The 15,315-nt window shown below is 43.0% G+C and overlaps 1 protein-coding gene across 1 annotated transcript in view; it reads left to right on the plus strand.

Annotated features, from left to right (window-relative positions):
- LOC126419630 (coiled-coil domain-containing protein 96-like) overlaps positions 1–15,315 on the plus strand; it is a 182,762-nt gene that overhangs the window by 138,092 nt on the left and 29,355 nt on the right. Inside the window, exon 8 of the mRNA XM_050086819.1 lies at positions 1,218–1,568. Within this exon, the coding sequence (XP_049942776.1) occupies positions 1,218–1,568 (351 nt within the window). The remainder of the gene's footprint in view (positions 1–1,217; positions 1,569–15,315) is intronic.

A 15,315-nucleotide genomic window follows, 5' to 3' on the forward strand; every position in this document is an offset into this window, starting at 1 on the left:
TGATGTTTTGAAGCGAGTACTTGTGCCATATCTTCAAGGTATCCACGACGTTATCTTACAACAACATAACCCAGGACTGCTGTCAGTGTTGTACTGACGCATCTTGACAGAGAGGATATTCGCCTGTTGCACTGGGCAACACGTTCTCAAGATTACTCACCTTCAGAAATTATCTGTTCATGGGTTACCGAGAAAGAGGCACAGCAGCCATGGATAGCGACTACGATTGATGTGGTGTAGATGTCATTAAGCTGCATCTGGTAAAATCCACGTGGCCAGGGCGTACAATCTTCCATCCATAATGGGAGGATGTAGTCCTTATTATTCGTCTTCATATACAACACAGTGCTATGTCGCATGGTGTCTTGCCCCAGCTAGAGGACCCACCACTATATGGTACTTGTAGCATACAAATCATAGTGTGCCACGTTTTATTAGACTGTTTTATTTTCAGACCATAGGGCAACAGATGTTTGCAGACAGATTTAGGCACTAGTTACTTGACAATTAAACGTAAGTGGTATGATTTTCAATGTTTGTGAATTGTCCTACTTTTTGCCTAAACTTTTGGGCAGAAATTTTGGGTGTGTTATTCAGGGTCGCTGGCTCACCCATGTTTCATGTAAGTGATGAGCCAGTCACATCTCCCTTGGTAGTTATCTTAGCTCTTCTCTTGTATTACTTGCGTTTTATTTACAGTTTCAGAACATTTTAGTGATTTTATGTTACTGTAAGGGATATGAGATAATGTAATTGCGGGTGTGACCGCTAGAGATGTTGGGAGTGAGTGAGTGTAATTCTATAGGGTTACGCCTCTTCCTCTGACATTTTTAGCCATTTTAACCACATTTGTTGCCACTAATCTTCGCTTGGGTGCTGATAAATGAGCTGTCGAGTGCCTGTAAACTGCAAACACACACATACTCCAACATAAAGCAGCATGTAATAATATACACGTATCTGTCAGCCGAGATCAGTTTGACTCGATGCTCAGCCATGTTGGAGTCATTGTGGCTGCCAATAAGTAGCAGTTCTATTGCACCTCGAAATTAGTATACTGTATATGCACAATAAATAAAATTTCGTTGTTTTTAATCTTCTGGTGTTTCAATATTATGACCAACAGAGTAAAAAAGTAAGTGAATGAGTTAAGTGTAATTAACACTCACTCACTGTTACTAGCAGGCTGTGAACTTTCCCAACTCATTTTGTCGTAGGAAGCAGAGCAGATGCTGAACCGCGTATGGCCACAGCTGCTGCGACTGCGCAAGGAGCGGATATTGCATACGCGTGCCACACAAGAGTTGGAAAGTGCCAGAAAGCAGGTGGGCGAACTGGAGGTGTTTGGGAGGAATCGCACAGTAGCGGCTTACGAACAGCTGTCTGCCGATGGCGTGAAGCTGGCGGAACACGTGCAGGAGCGCACGGAACAGCTGGCTGCACTGCGCAACGACGCCGAGCGGGACCTGCAGCAGGCGGCGCATCTGCGTGAGTCACTCCAGGGTGCTCACCAAAACGTTGCCGACACGCGCCGCGGCGTTTTGCGCGCCTCCATATTCCTGCAGAAGGTGCGTACACACACATCAGTAGCATAGCAGCTGGCACTATACCAGTTTAAGTGTCAGCCAAGATCTTCCGTGTACCACACCGGTAGTACAGCAACTTGATCTACAGCTGTGCCGCCATAGGGGATTAGCCGAGCGGTCTAAGGTGCTGCAGTCATGGACTGTGCGACTGGTCTCGGTAGAGGTTCGAGTCCTCCCTCAGGCATGGGTGTGTGTGTTTGTCTTTAGGATAATTTAGATTAAGTAGTGTGTAAGCTTAGGGACTGATGATCTTAGCAGTTAAGTCCCATAAGATTTCACACACATTTGAACATTTACATCTGTGCCCAGCACTTCATGGAGTTTACTTATACCTTATCAGTAGCAGAGCAGGTGGTGCTACATTTATGCCCATCTCTCCATGCCAAAACAGTTTACCAGGGGAGCATACACCCAACCAATCAATGATACTGCTCATCGTTCACATGACTGGAGTACATACTCAAGTCCATTTTACGTGAGTGGCTCTCTCGTTTCAATCAACTGCAAATGGCAAGTGAGTACTGCAGTGCCCTTGGTATTATACATATAGTGAGACACTCTTATCACAAATTGTCAATTTTCTTTAGAATGTTGACCCCAAAGTTACATGTATTATGGTCACTGATTGCTGTGAACGTGGGCTTATGCCATGCCACCCTTATTTCTGTAATAACATTAGTAGCAAAATTTATTTCAAATGGTTCAAATGGCTCTGAGCACTATGGGACTCAACATCTTAGGTCATAAGTCCCCTAGAACATAGAACTACTTAAACCTAACTAACCTAAGGACATCACACACATCCATGCCCGAGGCAGGATTCGAACCTGTGACTCTAGCAGTCCCGCAGTTCCGGACTGCTGCGCCAGAACCGCACGGCCACCGCGGCCGGCAAAATTTATTTATAATCAAAGTCAAAGTCACAATGCATGTTCATGACAAAGGTGTACAGTAAGTGTTCCACACTAGTAAAACTGAAAAGTTTTGAAAAATATCGTCCAAAAATTATAAAAAAATCATTAACATCATTAAGGAATTAACAAAATAGCATAGTTTATTTGTAATCAAAGCTAAATTTGCAATAAATATTCTTGACAAATGTGTGGGGTAAATCTTCCACACTGATGTAAACTGAAAGACTGGGAAACTATCGTCCAAAAATTATAAAAGATCATCACTTACTTACCTGGAAACAAGAAACTAAAAAAACCACTTGAAACAATATTTAGAAAGCAGTACAAGGCTCATTTTTAGTTCCTTCTTTGTGACTTGTTTTCTTTCTAAGTCCCAAATGATATCTGAAACTATTTTCCAGCAGAATTGCCTTTTGAATTGTTGAAACAGCTTTCATAAAATATTTTTATTTGTTTACATTCATATCTACACACTGTGTATGCTCTTTCTATGTTGAGGTTTTTAAACTATTGACAGTTATATTACTTTCAGAAATTTGTGGTCTCTTGTGACAGAAGACTTGCAAGGAAAATATCTAACCATCACACAACCTACACAGTGTATCATGCAAACAAAGTAAACAATAAAATAATAATTGAGAAGACATGAATAAATTAATACAACAAGAGGGAATGCAGCATGAGTTGGTAGCTTCAATGTTCCTGTGAAGGAGATCATGACTCTCTTGTCATGAGGTGCATGTCAAGCAGAGGTTCCCATGCTGTTGCAGCACCTACCTCCTTTCTTGTGCTATAATCCCTCATCTCTGACTATCCTTACTTCTTTTGCTCTCCTTCCCATGGTGACATGATATTGATCTGGCTAATACTCTCATATGTTGTGGTTTGTTTTCCTCTTCGTCCATTTCTTTACATCAGCTTTTTGGTTGAATTTTTCATCCCCTTTGGGGTTTAACATCCATTTACATCTTTTGATCCACAGTATGATCTGACTCGGGATGAACGCCTTCCATCGTGCCACCTGTCTACAGAAGTAAAGATCTGCTGTACACAATAACAATTAAGGCTTGTTTACATGCTTCAAAGCCCATGTTGTAGATACTCTGACATGGTGGGATCAGATCGTCAGGTACCCTTCCAAAAAAGCCTCAACACAGGAATCATACTTCTGGTACTTGAGCTACTAACTTCCTGCACTGCCAAGAAGTAGATGCCCATTCTTTTGGAGCATCACTACTCCTGGCAATGGCTGTCGTGCCAAATGACAGTTGCTGCAGCTGGGTGGTGCCTGTGGAGATTGCCATGGATTGGAGTGTGTGGCATCAGAGAGGATGTTTCGCACATGAAATGCATGAGATTACACTGTCATAATGGCCTTAATGATCCAGCTGTCTAAAGAGACAGGTATTGACATTTCAATGTAAGCACATAATGCAGCTGATTTCCCTACGCTGGTGGGACCGATAGCCTTGCAGTTTAGTCCCTTTAATCTCCAAACTAACCAACCAACCCTACACCATCTGCCCCTTGGCAAGAGAAACAAACCATAAGAATGGTAATGAAACACTTAAATCTATACTTGGTGTGTACTAGAACAGATGAATTTAATTTTACAGTGAAGAAACCATTATTTATCATGGAAGAAATAGAAGACAAAATTGAAGTGGACTCATTAGTTACTTGTGGTTATTACTCCACATAAAACTTTGATTGTGGTACAAGGATTTACCTTTCATAGAGACCTTACACTCCAGCAGACTAAAAGCTATGAGCTAATCTAGAACAGCAAGGTACACATTTTGTCTATCAAATACAAAAATGTCCAAAAGATATCCAAATAGGTACAGATGTTTTTATCTTAATTATTAAAGGAAATATCTGCTCAGCCCTCCTCCCTCTGTCCCAGAGAATGTTAATGCTGTGACATAGAGATGCAATGCAAAACCTTTCATCCTACTGTTCATGAGCTATTTCTGGTGCTCATGCTTTTACAGGTACATCATGTCATCCTACTGCGCAACAGACCTAAAATGCAGAAACAAGGACATTCCTTCACGAAGGTCATCCTTGGAAAAAACCACCTTTGTATGTAGATTGTATGCATCGCCATCCCCCACTTTCACCAGATTGCTCAGTGCTTAAAAAAAAAGAAAAGAAACTGCAAGAATATAAATTAGTTGACCACCTGTCATATACTGAAGCAAGGAAAAAAATATGAAAACATGCATCCAGTTTACATGGTGACAAATTATGCAAAATTCACAGCTGTTACCCGTTCTGCCTTGGATAAACTAAATATACCACAGCCCTTTCCCTCCTCTGAAGCACCATTTTTGGAAACAAAATCCCACACCCACATGGAGAAGCAGCTCCATCTACCATTTTCCACCGAGAGAGCTCCCTCTTACGGCTCTCTTTGCTGAAACCTATTGATAAGAAACGTTATACCAACCAGTGGCTGAAGGTATCACAGCCTGTGGATCTGAGGGCTGCCCACTCTTCGTTTGTTCCTACAGCAACAAAGCACAAGCCTTCCCAAGAATATCGACTGCCAAAAGTCAAAGAGAAGAAAAGAAATTTTGGGAGAAGGGTACTCTGGAGCCCCAGAGGTGCCTGATACCTGCACACCATCAGATTCTGAATCAATTTTGATTTGTGAGGTAACCCTACTGGTGACTAGAAGTGATCCTAGAACATGACCAATTGTCTTATTCTGTTCACAGCTAACCAGGACAGTCTCTACAAGGTGATCCAGTGGAACTGTAATAGATATTTCTGTCATGTGCCAGAACTACAACGACTCATTTCCTCCTCTTCTGTTCTCTGTATTGCTCTCCAAGAGACATGCTTCACTGATGGCCATCCACCAAAGCTCCAAGGTTGCCATGTATTCTGTCAGAGTGATACAGGTGCCAAGCAGGCACCTGAAGTTATCTACACATTCGTTCACACAGATATCATCAGCGACTGTATCTCATTGGAAGCAGTAGTGGTGAGAGTGCAAATGGCCCCACGGATTACCATTTGTAACGTTTATTTATCTGCAGACAGACCACTTGTTTAATTTGAGATGAACATCTTAATCCTACAACTTTCCCCCACTTTTCTCTCGCTTGATGATTTCAATGCACGCGAGTCTCTGTGGGGGAGTTTGACTTCTTCCGATAGGAGTCCTCTGAGTGACCAGTTTCTTTCTGATCTTGACCTGTTTTCCGTCTGTGATGGCACTATATAAACTTTATTGTTGTACATAACATCTTTCAGCTATCGGCCTTACAATCTCTTCACCCAGTCTCATGGGCCTCCTACAGTGTCTGTGCTTTGTTGGCAGAACACTTAGAAGATGCGACAAACCCACTAAAGAGACAGCCTACATTACACTTGTCCGTCCTCTGCTGGAATATTGCTGCCCAGTGTGGGATCCTTACCAGGTAGGATTGACGGAGGACATCGAAAAAGTGCAAAGAAGGGCAGCCCGTTTCGTGTTATCGCGCAATAGGGGCGAGAGTGTCACTGATATGATACGCGAGTTGGGGTGGCAGTCACTGAAACAAAGGCGGTTTTCTTTGCGGCGAGATCTATTTACGAAATTTCAATCGCCAACTTTCTCTTTCGAATGCGAAAATATTTTATTGACACTCACCTACATAGAGAGAAATGATAATCATAATAAAATAAGAGAAATCAGAGTCCGAACGGAAAGACTTAGGTGTTCCTTTTTCCCACGCGCCATTCGAGAGTGGAATGGTAGAGAAGCAGTATGATAATGGTTCGATGAACCCTCTGCCAGGCACTTAAGTGTGAATTGCAGAGTAACCATGTAGACGTAGAAGTAGATGATAGCTAGCTTTGTGACTAAGACCATTTTCTGGTGATCCTGTCGCTTCCTTGGTACCACCTGATGGGCCAATTATCATGTTAGCCACTTTGAAGAGCCAACTAGAAACTGTATTCATTTCCTGTCAGCTTTGCACCCTCTTCATCAGACTGTATCAGCAAGGTTGTAGAATATGTCTCCAATATGATTATCCTATATTATTATCACCATATCCCTTTCCAATCACCTCTTTCGCCATCAGCTGGTGTCATAATGGACAAAAGAGAATGCAGCAGCCATTAAGGACCATCAAAGACCATTGAAGAGACTCTAACAAAATTGTTCACACATCACTCTCCTCACTTTTAAATGACTTTACTATAAGGCTCACCATCTAATGAAGCACAGTGAGAAGGAAACCTGGGAGTGCTATGTCTCCTTGCTGCAAACACATGCCTCTTTGTCACAGGTGTAGACCAAGCTCTGTAGTTTTCTGGGCCCCGAAAAATCAACAAGTGTATGCATCTCTTCCTTTGGGTTAGTCTTTGTAATGACTCATCGATTCCAACGCACTTTGCGACAGCGTCGGCGTCATTTCTTACCCGGCTGCCTACCAAAAAGTAAGAAGTTGACATCTTCCTCTCCTTCAGCCGTCACCTTCTCGAATCATGTAATGGACCTCTCACTGACTGCCAACTGTTTCACGTTGTTGCCACATCTCACACTAGGGCCCTAGGCCCCGACTCAAATAATAATCAGACGATCCAACATCTGAATGTTACTCAAAGCTCTATTCAGGGTTTTCAACCTGTATTTGGCTTGAAGGTGTCTTTCCTTCTCAGGGGTAATATAAATCATTGCCCAACATCCACCGGCAGCTACAGACCTCTTAGGGTCAACAACATTCTCTGCAAAATGCTTAGAAGAATGGTAGCCCTCTTATTGTGCTCGGTTCTAATTTCTCGGTGATTTTTGTATCCTGGTCAGTGTGACTTACATGAGGGATGATTCACATCCAACCATATGGATAATAGTTGTAGCTCATGCTCATTTTCATCGATGGAGCTCAAAATTTCAATGAACTGCAAGACGGAATTGTTCAGAACCGTTGTTATGTAACCTTCATTTTTGTCATTTATGTCAGAGGAAAGGAATCTTTCAATAGGTTTCTATTCTGCAATATATCGCAGAATAATGACAGACTGACATTTGTATGTAATATCTCTTGTTTCATATACCAGCACAGAAACAAAAATAGCAGCATTAATGTCATTTATCAGTTCTTCAATGTAAACTTGATACATACAGTCTAAAAGTTAATTTCGTATGACGTGTGACGTATATTTACAGATGGAAATACTAGAGCTGTTTAAGTGGTCGTGTGTCACACTGTCAAGTTTTTCTAGAAGAGATAAGAAATCCAAGTAATTGCATTGAGCTATATGGTGCAGTGGTTACCACACTGAACTCGCATTTGAGAAGACTATGGTTCAAATTCACCACTGGCTATTCAGATTTAGGTTTCCTATGCTTTCCCCAAATCGCTTCAACAAATGCCAGGATTGTTCCTTCGAAAGGGTAAGGCCGATTTTCTTCCCCATCCTTGAAACAATGTGAGCTTGTGCTCTATGTCTAATGACCTTAATGTCGATAGACTGTTAAACCCTAATCTTCCAGCCTTCTAAGAAACTGCCACTATTAGCTGAGTCCTGTTTGTTATTGATAGCCCTTAGTGCTGACTCATTAGTTTCATAAAATTTGCAGCACTCCACTATTCGGTTTAATATATGTCTATTCTTGATAACTAATGCATAACGTTCGTGAATTGACATTTCATGCACTGAATCAATCTGAACAGGAGTGTTAATGGTACCAAACATTTTGTATTTACAAGCATTTTCTAAATGTAGTCCACTTTCGTGATGTGTATTAATTCGACCACTCAAATGCTTTAGATCCTTACAGCCAACTCAAAGTTTCTTTTCGCTCATGGTTAACCACATATGCAGAACCATGTATTACTGAAAGTTCTGTTGTTCTCTTCATTGAGTTGAGACATTAAGAAATCTTTTGGTTTATATGTATCCATCCACTTGATTTCTAGGCTTCTCTTCCATAATTAGTAAATTAATGGAAGTTTTTAGCAAACAGTCTATTAATTTAAAATCACTGCAAGAATACCGGAGTTTCAACCACATAGTTCCAGGATACCACACACTACTGAGAGATTGACTCGCTTGCAATAGCAGGGGCAGTATGTTGCAAGAGGGGGGCGGGGGGGGGGGGGCGGATGCAGAAAGGCGCGTTACAACGGCTATAAGAGAGTGGATTAAGTTATAAGACTGAAAATTCTGGCTAGAAGCCCAAGTCAGTTAGCCCCAAACATTGTGTAGACAAGCGGACAGATGGGAGAGTGGTAATGTGACAGTGACGGCAGGGTTAGCTGGGTTGCAGGGAAAGAGAGGTTGCGTGAACTGGCCCATTCACCGGGTCCATCCGAGATAACCTCAAGCTATTCTGTGGCGAGGGGTGAGGTAGAGAAAGGGAGCACCTTGGTCACGCCACTATGACCGCAGTATTTGGAGCCACCTGGCGCTGGCCCTCGAGGTGGCTGGGGAAAAGAAAAGAGGTTCACGTGCATGGAAGCGCTGAGGGGGAATGAGAGAGGAGTGACGGCGACTGGACCCTGTCGACCCACTACTAACAGCTCGTAGTAACGTCATGGGTTCTTGCAATGGATCATTGGAAACTGGACCTAATTACCTCTGGTCTCTGTCACTTACGAAATCATGTCATACTCAAACTACTTGATATAATACTGAAAAAATGCACAGAATAAAGTTATGTCACAAAATTTCAGGTGCGACCAGGCTGCCTGGCCGTTAAGAATGAGCCTCCGCTGCTGTGTACGCTGAAAACGGCAATCAGGCAGGCTTTTTCTAACCGCCAGGAACTCATTACCGTCTTTCTCGACGTCGATAAGACATACAACACTCTTTCTGTTCATCACATTTTACGTACACTCCATGACTGGGGCTTCAGAGCCTTCCTACCACTGGGTACCCAGTTTGGATTTCGTACTTCACTCAGCTGTCCACATGACCAAGAGAACGGCTGCCAGCGGTGGGCCATTGATAGGATCGCTGTTATTCTCTATACACATAAACGATTTGACAAACAGGGAAGAACAGTTGCGTTATCCACCCCTCAATAAATGCGGTTAAGGAAGCAGAGAGCGTTACGCTTCCCCAGGCGGCTAGTCTTTAGTTTACGAATATGGGTCAGCCAATTATCAAAGAAGATTCTCTTAAGTCGGGACGGTGCAACAACCACTAAGTGCTGGGTAGACAAGCAGAGTTCTCAGTCAGGATGGACTATTGTATGACGCCAGAAACGCATGACCTGCGTTTGCAAAAAAAAGGTTCATATAGCTCTAAGCACTATGGGACTTAACATCTGAGGTCATCAGTCCCCTAGACTTAGAACTACTTAAACCTAACTAACCTAAGGACATCACACACGTCCATGCCCGAGGCAGGATTCGAGCCTGCGACCGTAACTGCAGTGCGGTTCCGGACTGAAGCGCCTAGAAGCATTCGGCCACATCGGCCGGCCCTGCGTTTACAGGAGAGGACTGGAAACCATGGGAAGAGTCGAAACAGAGGTCCTTCAGATTGCACTTAGGAAATGGCTTTCGGCCAAGACTACAGAGCGGGAGCTGTACCAAATGCAAACCATAGAAATGCAGCATGGGGGTGACCAGTGACCTGACAGAGGTCACTAGCCCACTTCCCTGGGGCAATCCTGACGACACCCTTGTCTCTGATGAGCACTCGCTCCATGAAGGAACGAACTATTGCAAGAATCTACGGCTCTTTGACAGAATAGTGTGTTCACCCTTTGACAACACTCTACTGGCAAACGCCATCATTTTCTGACATACTACAATATTTTCTTCTACTTATTGGAGTAGATAGCTACCCAAAGCAGTTTTTCAACTGACAGTATAGATACAGAAAGCATTAGAGCAATTGAGATTTGATAAGAGTGGAGCAGCAGTAAGAGTATACTTAACACTTTGATATTTCGCTTGTGTCTTGTTATCCCAATTCCATACTACATTGTCTCCTGTCAGCTCACATAGCCTAGGAGCAGACATGACAGTAACATTGACAAATTGCTAGTAGAAATTAGTAAGGCTCAAGAATGTCCTCACTTGGCTTTTGCGTGTAGGAATAACGAACTCTTCTGTGGATTTTGGCTTTTCTGGACACCTTCAGCAGAAATACTATATCCAAGAAATTTGATAATTGATTTCCCAAACTCTGATTTTTCTAAGTTTGCAATAAAGCCAGAATTAGGAAACTACTGCAACAGAGTGCACACGATACGACTGTGGGTAGACCATGACTTGATCATGAGCAAAGAGTGAGACTATTTTCTTCAAATTGTTAGGTAGAATAGTCTTAATAGGTGGCGGAGGAGACATTTCGTGCAAGTGAGAGTGCAAAACTGGTATCACTGGTAACACAAAGGGAAGTGTATACAGTCAACAGATGGAGTGGAGCTACATTTACCAGTAGCTCTCTCAGCTCTCTCCTAAATCCACCGAAGAATACAATTTCACAAAAAAAAAAAAAAAAAAAAAAAAAATGGTTCAAATGGCTCTGAGCACTATGGGACTTAACTTCTGAGGTCATCATTCCCCTAGAACTTGGAACTACTTAAAACTAACTAACCTAAGTACATCACACACATCCATGCCCAAGGCAGGATTCGAACCTGCGACCATAGCGGTCGCTCGATTCCAGACTGTAGCGTCTAGAACCGCTCGGCCACCCCGGCCGGCACACATTTACACCATGAAACGTTAGTAATAAGTCAACTAAGCTCTGAAGTTTATCCATCACTGGCATAATAATAACCGTGATCTGTCTTGAATCAAGTACTGTCCCTATTGAATCATTGCTCTTTGGAACTACTATCAATGGAATTTATAAGAACTCTCTGCTGATTCAGTTATTCCTTGGTCCAGTACTGAGATAACTGAAAGTTACTGGGAGATTAAAACTGTGTGCCACATGGAGATTCGAACTCAGGACCTTTGCTTTTCATGGGCAACTGCTCTACCAACTTTTTTTTATTTAAGGAAGATAGGACAAATACAAACCTTTATTATTCCCAAAACCATAGTACGTCGTTATAAATTATAACTTTCCTGGAAGGAACCTCACTGCCATCCTACCATGCAGCGTTAAATAATAACAAAATCAAAGTGGGGCCACCTCTGGCACCCTTTAAAAAAGTATTTATAGATATTAAAACAAAGTTCGAAAAAACATCGCGTTGCTAACAGTGCAATTGTTAGTCCTTATGTGCAAGTGCAGGTGTTAGTACACTCAGAACGTATGTGTTCTTCCTTCCCGCACTCAGAGCACGTCCTTGGTTGTCCGTCATAGATTACACTCGCCCTACAACCAGCGATGTACAAGTATGACGGAATACGTTTTCGGAGCTCTATCCAAAGTTGTCTGACGCCATTGAAGACAGGATACGTTTTGAAACTCGTCCATTTTTCAACCACATGGGATAGGACCATTCTGTAACAACGCAGCGCGTCTGTCAGCAATTCTTCTGACACTTCGAATGGAAGCTCAAAGACGCAGATCGTTCTTAGTCCCATCCCGGTTTGTTCAACTGTAACCGCTCCAACATTCCCATCTGAATGACAGAAACGAAGTCCTTGGCGGTTTAGGAGTAGCAGTTCGTCACATGCCGCTTCATGAGCTTGACATAGACGACGCTGCTGACTATAGATAAGTGTTTTCCAACTAGAACGTCAGGTTCGATCTTTACCTCGTCCTGTAGATAATGTTCTGTCTCTTAAGCCTTCGGTCGAGCATATTCGTTAACAATACTAATTTTCAGTGTCGATTTTGCGGAACGACAGGGGCATGATTCGTTCTATGTATTACCGCGGCACACCGCTACACTCTTAACGTAAACACCTCTCGCGCACAAGTGCGGCAGGGACGTAAATATCGTCCGAACCATTACGCCATCCGCCCCAGGTAGCTGAGTGGTCATCGCGACGGAATGTCAATCCTAAGGGCCCGCGTTTGATTCCTGGCTGGGTCGGAGATCTTCTCCGCTCAGGGACTGGGCGCTATGTTGACCTAATCATCAGTTCGTCCCTGGCATGTTTTCGGTGCGTCGGCAGATCAGTTGTACTCACAGTATAACATTTCAAAGAATCTCATACTGGTTTAGAAAGTTCAATCCCGCGTCCGGCCATCCTGATTTGGGTTTTCCGTGATTTCCCTAAATCATTCCAGGCAAATGCCGGGATGGTTCCTCTGAAAGGGCACGGCCGACTTCCTTCCCTAATCGGATGAGACCGATGACCACGCTGTCTGGTCTCCTTCCCCAAACAACCAACCAACTGGTTTAGAAAAGCACCAGGTTGGTTCGGAACCTGGAGGGAGAGAGAAATTTTAGGCAACTTATTTCAATCTTCCATTTCAATATATGATCCTCAAGCTTCAACCTGACTGACGAAAGATTATTCTCCATTGCATCACGAAAATTCAACACTGTGTGGTGCTCATGCGAAAACTTACCCCTTAGGACTACATCTGTCATAAGGAATGGTACTGTCAAAAATTGCGCTGCTAATTTGTGCCCCCATGTTTGCCTTAGAACTTCCACACTTTTATCCAGAATTAAATGGTTCAAATGGCTCTGAGCACTATGGGACTCAACAGCGGAGGTCATTAGTCCCCTAGAACTTAGAACTAGTTAAACCTAACTAACCTAAGGACATCACAAACATCCATGCCCGAGGCAGGATTCGAACCTGCGACCGTAGCGGTCTTGTATCCAGAATCAATTCCATAACTTTTGTCGCCTTTAGGGAAAGACTAGCCACATTGCTATCTTCTCACACTAATCAGATGCTGTTTATTGACGATAGAGCAACGGCTCCCAGAATCTAGATCATTGGACAGATTGACTTGATCAATCGAAATAGTAACAACAGACTGAGCCACAGTATTTTGAAAGACCACATTCTTGTCAAATAGTAAATCCGTTACAGCCTCTAGTTGTACCATATTAATTATACTAGTTGCATTCTCTTGCATCCTATCAAATGCTTCATTTTCTACATCTAAATCTACATGGATACTGTGCAAATCACATTCAAGTGCCTGGCAGAGGGTTCATCTAACCACCTTCACACATCTCTATTATTCACAAAAAAAAAAAAAAAAAAATGGCTCTGAGCACTATGGGACTCAACTGCTGAGGTCATTAGTCCCCTAGAACTTAGAACTAGTTAAACCTAACTAACCTAAGGACATCACAAACATCCATGCCCGAGGCAGGATTCGAACCTGCGACCGTAGCGGTCTCGCGGTTCCAGACTGCAGCGCCTTTAACCGCACGGCCACTTCGGCCGGCTATTATTCCAATTTCGTATAGCGCGCGGAAAGAACGCGCACCTGTATCTTTCAGTACGAGTTCTGATTTCCCTTGTTTTATCGTGGTGATCGTTCCTCCCTATGTAGGTCGGTATCAACAAAATGTTTTCGCATTCGGAGGAGAAAATTGGTGATTGGAATTTCGTGAGAAGATTCCGTCGCAACGAAAAACGCCCTTCATTTAACGATTTCCAGCCCAAATCCTGTATCATTTCTGTGACACTCTCTCCCACATACTGCGATAATACGAAACGTGCTGCCCTTCTTTGAACCTTTTCGATGTACTCCGTCAGTCCTATCTGGTAAGGACCCCCACCGCGCAGCAGTATTCTAAAAGAGGACGGACAAGCGTAGTGTAGGCAGTCTCCTTAGTAGAACTGTTGCATTTTTTAAGTGTCCTGCCAATAAAACACAGTCTTTAGTTAGCCTTACCCACAACATTTTCTGTGTGTTCCTTCCAATTTAAGTTGTTCGTAATTGTAATTCCTAGGTATATATTAAAATTTACGGCCTTTAGATTCGACTGATTTATCGTGTAACGGAAGTTTAACGAATTCCTTTCAGCACTCATGTGGATGACCTCACACTTTTCGTATTTAGGGTCAATTGCAAATTTGTGCACCACAAATCTTTCCTAAACCGTTTTGCCGTTTGTTTTGATCTTCTGATGACTTCATTAGTCGATAAACGACAGCGTCATCTGCTAACATCCTAGACGGCTGCTCAGATTGTCTCCCAAATCGATTATATAGATAAGGAACAACAAAGAGCCTATAACACACCTTGGGGAACACAAGAAATCACTTCTGTTTTACTCGATGACTTTCCGTCAATTACTACGAACTGTGGCCTCTCTGACAGGAAATCACAAATCCAGGCACATAACTAAGACGATATTCCATGAGCACGGAATTTCACTACAAACCACTTGTGTGGTACAATGTCACAAGCCTTCTGGAAATCCAGAAATACGGAATCGATCTGAAATCCCTTGTCAATAGGACTCAACACTTCATGTGATAAAGAGCCAGTTTTGTTTCACAGGAACGATGTTTTCTAACCCTATGCTGACTGTGTGTCAATAGACAGTTTTCTTCGATCTAAATCATAATGTTTGAACACAATAGCACTCCGTCTTCAGGCCACAAGTGGCCCATCGGGACCATCCGGCCGCTGTGTCATCCTCGGCTGAAGAAGCGGATGGGAGGGGCGTGTGGTCAGCACACCGCTCTCCCGGTCGTTATGATGGTTTTCTTTGACCGGAGCTGCCACTATTCGTTCGAGTAGCTCCTCAATTGGCATCACGAGGCTTTGTGAAGGTATTTCGGATGGCTGTGTTTAGTAACTCTGCTTTGCCAGCACTGTCTTCGATAGTATCTCCATTGATATCGCGCAGAGAAGGCAGTTAGTTGTTATATGTCATTTTGCGGGGAACTGCGTACTATCTGACTATTTTGTGGGTCAACAACCTGACCACGACTCTGAGAGAGAAAACTATCCTGATTTCAGCAGCTTGG

The sequence above is a fragment of the Schistocerca serialis genome, chromosome 9 (assembly GCF_023864345.2).
Source record: "Schistocerca serialis cubense isolate TAMUIC-IGC-003099 chromosome 9, iqSchSeri2.2, whole genome shotgun sequence".
NCBI lineage: Eukaryota > Metazoa > Arthropoda > Insecta > Orthoptera > Acrididae > Schistocerca > Schistocerca serialis.